The sequence below is a fragment of the Citrus clementina genome, unplaced genomic scaffold, assembly GCF_000493195.1.
Source record: "Citrus clementina cultivar Clemenules unplaced genomic scaffold, Citrus_clementina_v1.0 scaffold_4, whole genome shotgun sequence".
NCBI lineage: Eukaryota > Viridiplantae > Streptophyta > Magnoliopsida > Sapindales > Rutaceae > Citrus > Citrus x clementina.
The window spans coordinates 334444-343357 of NW_006262274.1; the positions used below are offsets into that span (position 1 = coordinate 334444).

The window sequence follows — 8914 nt, forward strand, 5'->3', positions numbered from 1 at the left end:
AATTATTTTGAATTCTTCACTTTGAATCAACAAAACATATTTCTTATAACTATTTAGGTAGCTTCTTTTTTAAAGTATGATACAACGAAGTAGATACATTGAATTAGATAATGTGGGAACCAAACACGTTTTGCAGGTTATCAATAAAATAATAGGCTTCCTTGACCAAAGAATTTTACTTCAGAGATATTATAAAGAGTTAACAACTGGGGAGCTGAGGCAACGTGTCATAAGGGAAATTCCTTCAACTATCAAGACACTTCGTTTTCTCCATAAGAATAGTTTGTGTAACTAAAGATACTGGACACAAAGCTATAGAAAGTGCTATATTTATGCTACTTGGCAAGAAGTTAATATGCCAATTCCACATTTTGATTAAAAAAAAATTGTTTGATTCAACGAGATATTGTACGTGTACATTTTTATATGTATAGGTAAATTTCATCCTACATTATGTACATTTTAGTCATTTATTTTCTTACAGCAGTTTAACAATAAGATTTACTAAACACTCATAACTGCTTTTAAAATTCACAATACTTTTGAAAATAAAATTTACCAAACACTTAACTGATTCTCTTCACAGCTGATTATTTCTACAGTACAGTTAACAACAATTATTTTAAAAGCTGCAGCATTACCAAACTGGCCCTTAATGGATCATGTGCATGCTTCCTGCTTTTTATTTTTTTAACCTTTGTAAATTGGAAGCACTTTCACCGCTACAAAGTGATTGTGGTTTGATTAGTTCCATTGGATGAGTTTGATGAGAAATTTGGTCTGTGGAGAGCAACCTAGTACCATTTTTTATTTTTTATTTTATGCTCCTAACTCATGTCTATCCGTCTTGTGATTGGTGCCATTAATTTTTGTAGGCAAAACCAAAGTTCACAATTATAAATCTGTTGATGCTAAGTCTTGATCCTTAAAACTAATCATTATGAGCGTAACTTGAAAATAATATTTCATTTATGCTGGGCACAGATTGGTTCGATTCAGATTTTGACGACACCCATTGAAATCGGTTATTTTATTAAAAAAATCGAACAAGAACCGAATAAACCACAATAAGTCAATAAGAGGCAACTTAATATACAGATAACATGTTATTAAATTCATTTTAAAACAGTAAATCATTACAACCAGAGTTAATATAATAACAAAGTATCAATATAAATCGACAACGAAGAGTATTTGAAGAAACTAAATTGCAGCATGCCGACTATAAAGCACACCAAGCGGTGAACGTACAATCAATCATCAATGGCAGCTAGAAGACAGAAGCTGTCACTTCTTGCGCAGTGAGTACTAAGTAGAATCTAAGAGCTGGGGCCGCTGGCCAGAACAGAAGCAGCCGACGGCAGCAACGGCGGCCGCTGAGCAGAATAGATTAGCATAAGCAATTGTTCTTATTTTGAGGCCATGTTTGGTTGGGGGTAGAATAGTGGAGAGAGGAACATAATTTGATTTTGTTTCCACTTTCTACTGTTTGGTTCGATCAAATCAATGGGTAAGGATTTCAAATTCCCCACTATTACAATGGAAAATTTTCAATAGTCCTTTAAATAAAATTAATTTTAAATAAGTTAAAGTACGATTAATTTATATTTATTTTCTTAAATTAATAGGATAAACTTATTTGAAAATAAAAAAAAAATGAATTGCCGAACACTCATCAAGTTTCATTGAAAACACGCTTCATCATCAAAACTGGTATCAATGGAATCCTCATGAGCCGATCTACAACTCTGTGGACGTAGAAATGCTAATATACGTTGTTATTTACCTCAAAATCTTGTTTAAATGTTTGAGAAAATTCTAACTCATATTTTCAACCATATAGTTTATTTTCAGTACAATTAACATTTTCAATGAGTAAATCATCTATTTCTAATCATTTTTATGTATTTAATGCGAAAAAAATCGTGATCAATGGAGGTCAACGGCACCGCAGTGATCAACAGTGGTCGAAAGTGGCAGCAACGGCAATTAACTACTGTCCATGACTTGATGCTGTAATTTTTTTAAAGAAATTAAAATTTCTATTTAATTAGATAATTTCAATAGCCTAATATATTATTGTTTTCAACAATCATAAATGCTTAGAAACTAAATTAAATATATAACTAGTCATGCAATGTTTGTTATTTTGATTATAAAATAATAATGAATTAATTAAAAATATGATATGAAATTAAATATTTTGTTGTTAATTTATTTTCTAGATTCAATTAATTCATAGTTTAATTAATTTTTAGTTATTAATAAGATTAATATTTTAACACTAGAGACAATGGGTATATTTGTCCAAATAAAAAATATGTAATTTATTTTCCTTTCGAATTTAATATGAAACTAAACAATAACAATTAATTTTTACACTCCTCTCCTCTCATCACCTTTTCACTTCTCTCCTTTTTTTCTCCTCTCCTTTTCTCCCTTTTTTTAAAACCAAATACCACCGCAGTCGTCGGTTGTAGTTAGGATGCACTAGAGGAGTGAATTAATTTTTGATTTAAAGTGAGCATATGCATAGAATTTTTCTCTAGTGAGAACATTCTTACTTTGTTAAAGTAAAGATGTCATTAAAATTAAAAAAAAACCATAAATTTTAATACATAAAAAACTATACTTTTTGTTATTACCTTATTAAAATATGTGTTTTATTATTTATTGGTGGCATGGTTAAAGTGAGTATATACTCACCAAATGATTATATATATAAAAAAGAACGAGATTTTGTTCTCCTCCACTAGTTGTTCACTATAATAACCGAAACATGAAACCTGTTTCTTGCTCTATCAATATTATATAGTTTTTTTTTGTTCCTTCCCAACCCACACATTGAGAAAAGAAAGCTATGACATTCACTTTTTGGATTGGAGTGGGAATCTTGAGGAGTGAAAATATTTGGATTAGGAGTGTGGAGTGGGAGTGAGAGTAGGATGTTTACTTAGACTAAATGTAAATATGAATTGTCAATCAGAATCCCAATTATTTGTTTATTTTGTCTTGGATTGAGAGTAAATTTTTTTAAATTACAATTTTATCTTTATGTATAGAATTATAATTTGTAATTAAAAAATTAATAAAAAATATATTTGGAAAATAAAATAAATATTTTATTATATTTATAAATTAATAATAATTACTAATATTCTTAATTATGTAAATCATAATTTTTTATTAATTTAAATTTAAATTATGTGAATAAAAATTATTAATAATAGCAACACAAATGAAATATTATTATTGATAATATAGTACAAAATTAATATTTTTTTAGAATAAAATATGTATTATTATTAATTAAATAAATAATATCATATTTATTAAAATTAATGTTTAATATTATTAATTTAAATACAATATTTATTTATTTTTATTTTATTAAATTTAATAAAATAAATATGATATAATTATTATTTTTAATAAATATGATATTATTTATTTTATTAAATATTATAAGGATAAATTGGGAAGAGGGGGGAGTGGATTCCCACTCCCACCTCCCCCCATGGGAGTGGGAATCCCACTCCCCACTCCAAAATTGAGTGGGACCCACGGATTCCCACTCCCACTCTCCCCTTTTTTAAGATAAGTAAACACTGGAGTGGGAAGAATCCACACTCCTCACTCCCACTCCAGCAAGTAAACACTACCTCAAAGTAGTCATTTAATGGGTTTAGTAAGAGGAGCAGGGGATAATTATTCAGCCAAATGAGGATTCGGTAGGCATTTACACCAGGTAATGGGGTCTGTGTATGGAGAGACATGTCTAATTGTTCTGCGGGAAATATCAATGCGTACGTCGGGGAGCCTTGTTTTCTGAGAGATTCTTGAAATATGTTATGTTACGTCCTCCACTAACCAAAAAGAGGAAAAAAGGAAAAAGAAGGCTACATCACCAATCCGACTCGTGACTCTAATCTTCCATTTCTATGCCCATAACACCACCATCATCACCAAACACTACCGAATTAAATATTTCCTAGTTTATGATACTTTTCTGAGTCCTAAAACGTTTGAAGTTTAAGAATTCTCTAGTGTACATTTGAACATGCATCCCTCTGCAAACTCTTAAATTCTTGCATATATCGAATCATAGTACAAATATTCAATAAACGAAATCATGCCACTCCTTTTTTTGTGTAAGTTCATCAAACTACTAAATTAGTTTCTTCCCCACACAGTGATCTCACAAAGTTACAAGTCATGCAGAATTTTTAAAATTAGAGCGTGTTTATGAAACATAGAATAATATACACTTCAAACCAAAAAAAAAAAAACGAAAAGAAAGAAGAAGAAGAATACTATACATAAAAAATGTACATCCTAAATTTTTATGTGACAGTTGATTAAAACAATGGACACGAGTGACATGACAAACATGCATTATCCACAGAGCGCTAGTGCTGGCAGTTGCATGCTGCCAAAAAGTTTCCAAGGCATTTTTTGGTGCGTGGTCCTGCAGGTATGAGATATGCATGCAAAGCAAATATATTACAGATGAAAAACTTATATTACCCAAGTTGTAAAACTCATGTTTATCATATACCAATCTATTTTGCACTCGACAAACTACAGCTTCCATTTCACAACAGCTGAAACTACAAAATAACAGCACCTCAATAGCAAATAGAGCCTAATTATTGTGCAGTACTGTGATTATGGTACTCTTCCAATTTGAATCACTGCTCAAGATTGTGATACCATGCAACCTATGTGTAAACGGTCCCTCTCACTTTTTCATTACAAAACTCAAGTTTTTTGTCACAAGTCCCAAATTCTACAGATCCAAAGTTTTCCGGTGCATAACCTCAAGTTGTGGTTAATATAGAAACTATGTGACTTGTAATAGAAAATGCGAGGGGCTAGATTCTGTTGTATGGTAGACCAACCCTCATACTCATATTCTACCAATATACTAGAAATGTAAACAAAAGAAACAATGATAAAATCAGAACAGCAGCATTTACCAAAAAGAAAAGCAAAACAGAAACTTGCAAAAGAAAAGTGGCAGACTGAGAATGAAAATAATCAATCTTTAACTCATTTAGATGAAATCATACAACTGAGTTTTAAGAATTTGCTTAATGACAGCAAAATACAACTGCCCCTTCATTGATGGGCAAAAGAATACACAATTACTTGTATAATAATTTATAAGAATTATGTGTTAAATATACATTTAAAGTAAGCTGAATACTTACAAGCAACTGCTAGCAATCTGAAGGAAGAAGCCACATTAACCTGGTTAATGCTGAAGCAAATACTATATATTGTTTTGTCGTATATGCAAAGCATAATGCAATATACATGTAGGTGGTCAAATTGAAGTGTAAGAATTTATACAAAGGAATTGGATCTACTTCTCGGTCTTCTCCAGAGATATCTGTAAGATGGACATATTGAATCCAAAAGGCAATTATTAATACAAGTGCCTGATCAAATCTTTATTTTATTTTTTAATTTTTATTTTTGAGTTTATTGGATATTTGGCAAACAAAATTATATAGGCACATCACAACAAGTTATAGCACAAAACTAAGGTACTTGGACGCAATGCACTATGGAGCAGTAGGATAGCAAAGACGCTTACCAGAAGAAGATCTTCGTCAGTACCAAAAGATTTCCGGGCTTCTTCTAGGCACTTCGATGTGACCTTCTCACGTTTCCTGCTCAAGTTTTTCAAGTTCATGTAAGCTAAATAAATTTTCATGAGCAAATTTAAAGAAATTATTATTGGTCAAATCTCAAGAAAAAGATTTAAGCCTCTGAGTATAATGATTCTAAAAATCTACCTACCAACAGCAAAAAAATGTGAATGTTTGTAAAATTTCCTGAACCCCATTCACAGGTCAAAACAAAGATGGTTCATTGTTGCACATATAAAATATGACTAATTTAGCCAATCAGCTGCATCCTGAGTAATATTTCTAGCAGAAATAGTGATCTCTATCAGTTTATCCATTTTAAAGAATGATATTAACCATAGGTCAAATTTGGCCAATCTGCTGCATCCAGAGTAATATTACTGGCACTCTCAAAAAAAAAAGAGCAATATTACTGGCAGATGTAGTGATCTCTATCAGTTCACCCATTTTAAAGAGTGTTTTTAAGCTTTACTTTCGCATCAAAAAAAAAAAAAAGGAGTGTTTTTAAGCTTAGATATTTAATTGATAAGCACGAATAACAATAATTCCCTCTCTTAAGAGTATACTTAGCTGGGTGCTGTAATTGATTCCTTAACATGAATACCATACTAGGGCAATGTATTGCAAGTAGATCTGGTCACTTAAACCAAGAACATCAGCACACGAGCTCTTACTTTAACATACTGTTTGAGAAACTGGATTTGTTTGCTTGGTAAGTGCACATTGGCAATATAGTTCATACATTAAGTTTACCATTCCAAATAACCCTGAATGCTCTAGTCTTTTACATACCGAAAAGATAAATGAATTTCAATATTAAACGCATTGAAAACACATTCATTTCTAAAGAGTTTCCTTTTCTGTGGCAATCAATGTAAGGGAAGTCAGAAATGAGAACAAAAAAGATAAGGGTTATACCTACAACTGGCAGGATCTCTGATTTCAAACTCATCTGAGTTGGCATCATAGCCACATATCAAAATATAGTGACCTAAAAAGACACAACATCAATCAATATTAGTTCCAAGCGTGGCATACACGTAAAAGACGGACAATGTACAATTGATTAACACCCCTCACCAGTATACCCAGAGTCACTGCCATAAAAGCCTGGGACAATGACATCCTCCATCCATGAGTGACTGCCATACAGAATTCGGCCGACCATTTAATTTAATATAACAGCATAATTATAATTTAAAGCCATAAAAGACTTAGAACAGCAAAAGAGATTCTTTTCCATTTTTTCTTTGGTTCGAGAAAGAAGAAAACACATGCATGGATACCATCAAAAAATTGTGTCAGTGAAAGGTAAAGGAGAAAGTACGCAGTCGTAATAACAATAATAATATAAACAAATGAATAAAAGCACAAATAGAAGAAAGATATCGTAGGAGCCTACCTTAATTTGTACTGGTCAACTAATGCAATTGCAATATAATTCCCTGACAATATCATGAGAGAGATTTCTACTCCACTGATTGATCCGCACTGTAGAAAGGAGGAGGTTCATAGGCTCATCCCAATAAATAGTTAAATCCCAAATGAATAAAGAAAAGGTAAGATTTTTGTTCGTCATAGCTTTTATTTTTTGAGTATTGCATTCCAAAATTGCATCTCAAATAATGAGTTATTCATTCACCCGTTGGTGAGATAATGTAATAATTCACTTACAATTTATGAGAAATCATCAACCACTTAATGAATGAAAAGTCACATGCCACGTCACTTGGGATGAAATTTGGGATAAAATTTTGGAATATTTATCATTACTGTTATTGTTTTACCAGTCAAACATTTTGACGCTCAAACAGACCAAAATACAAATAAACACTAGGGAGACCATCTTTTGTTTCCGCCAATTTTGCAGAAAAGAAAAACATTTTATGTTGCAGATGATAGTGCATTCAGATGACTGGATCACATGAAAGTGCATTCAGATGTCTAGATCATATGAAAGTGCATAAAGATGTCTGGATCACATGAAAGCACATTCAGATGACTGGTTCATACCTCTATTTTAATTCCAGCACTTCTTGCCTTCTGGAATAGCATATCCACTCGTACCAAATCAGTAGGCAATTGCTCCTGGCATAATGATAAGAATAATCCTCAGTTACAGAGGGACAGTGACACTCAACTAAGTTGCAAAAGGCAAAAGAATCATGGGAAGGCCATAACAAATACAACACAAATACAACTAGCAATGAGTCAAATAGCAACAGGGAAGAAAATTTAATCCTGTTATTTTTTTTACTTACTAAATACTGCTAAAAGAAGCAGCATATAGTAACAGAGGTCTCATCCACTTGAAGAGTTGATCATCTTAGATGATATATGTCATCCATAAGCAAAACATAATTATCAATCAACTGAACTGCAATTCTAATCTGGCACAGAACCAATATGATCTACTTAAAACATGAGATTAAAATTGCATTTGGATTGACAATAACATCTGATCAGAAATATGACAACAATGCTTCCCAAAGTTTAAGCAAACAATATTAATGCCTATAATTGTTGGGGTTGAATAGGCAAAAAAAATTTCAACAGCAAATGAATTGCATAGACCAGAAATCAGACCTTGTAAAACGTCTCAACAGAGTAATTTGGGTTTGCTCCTAATGTTATTGTGAAGTAGGAAAAACCAACATTAAATTTCTGCAGTAAATACGCCAGATCAACGGTCCAAACGCTGAAAATAATATGTCAGAACAAGATTCATCAAAAAGTTTTCATGTCAGCTCATGATGAACTTATAATGGACTATCTTTGCATAAACCTAAATTCATAAAGCAATCCACAGAAAACAGCAACCAATTTCCAGACTATAAATAGAAGAAGATACCTAGTCGTGCAGCATTGTTCCGCCAAACCTTGAATATTGCAATTGTTGATTCCAATTGTTCTCAGTACCATCAACACACATGCCAGACCACAATCCCAAGAAAATAGCTGATTTATGTGTGGGACCTACAAACACCAGCCCAGCTAACTGATCTATACATAAGTAGTAACAGATTATACATTGGCCCAAACTAAAGTTGTCATTCAGCATTACGAAAAGATAGGGTAAGAACATAATCGAGATTCGCTCACTTCAACAAAGTGTGCAGAGGGCAAGATTGAATCACCGCATTTCCGACCGCTTGGTGACTGATCGGATGGGCAGCATTCTACCATGTTTGCACCGTTCACATTAGCTACTTGATCTTCTTCTTCTTCTTTTTCTTCTTCTTCCGTTCTAAGAATCT

General features: G+C 32.1%; 1 protein-coding gene across 2 annotated transcripts in view; it reads right to left on the reverse strand.

Moving 5' to 3' along the window:
• Nucleotides 1-5031: 5031 nt before the first annotated feature.
• The window catches only part of LOC18044896 (protein GUCD1), a 4940-nt gene continuing 1057 nt past the window's right edge, over nt 5032-8914 (reverse strand). Inside the window, exons 2-10 of one of the 2 annotated variants that reach the window (XM_024185860.1) lie at nt 8760-8912; nt 8509-8633; nt 8244-8355; nt 7671-7745; nt 7060-7148; nt 6738-6799; nt 6576-6648; nt 5603-5678; nt 5032-5395 (exon numbers count right to left, since the gene is read on the reverse strand). In XM_024185860.1, coding sequence (XP_024041628.1) covers nt 5369-5395; nt 5603-5678; nt 6576-6648; nt 6738-6799; nt 7060-7148; nt 7671-7745; nt 8244-8355; nt 8509-8633; nt 8760-8843 — 723 coding nt within the window. In that variant the 5' untranslated portion in view covers nt 8844-8912 and the 3' untranslated portion in view covers nt 5032-5368. Of the gene's footprint in view, nt 5396-5602; nt 5679-6575; nt 6649-6737; nt 6800-7059; nt 7149-7670; nt 7746-8243; nt 8356-8508; nt 8661-8759; nt 8913-8914 lie in introns of those variants that run through there. The other variant, XM_006435516.2, reaches the window with a different exon arrangement.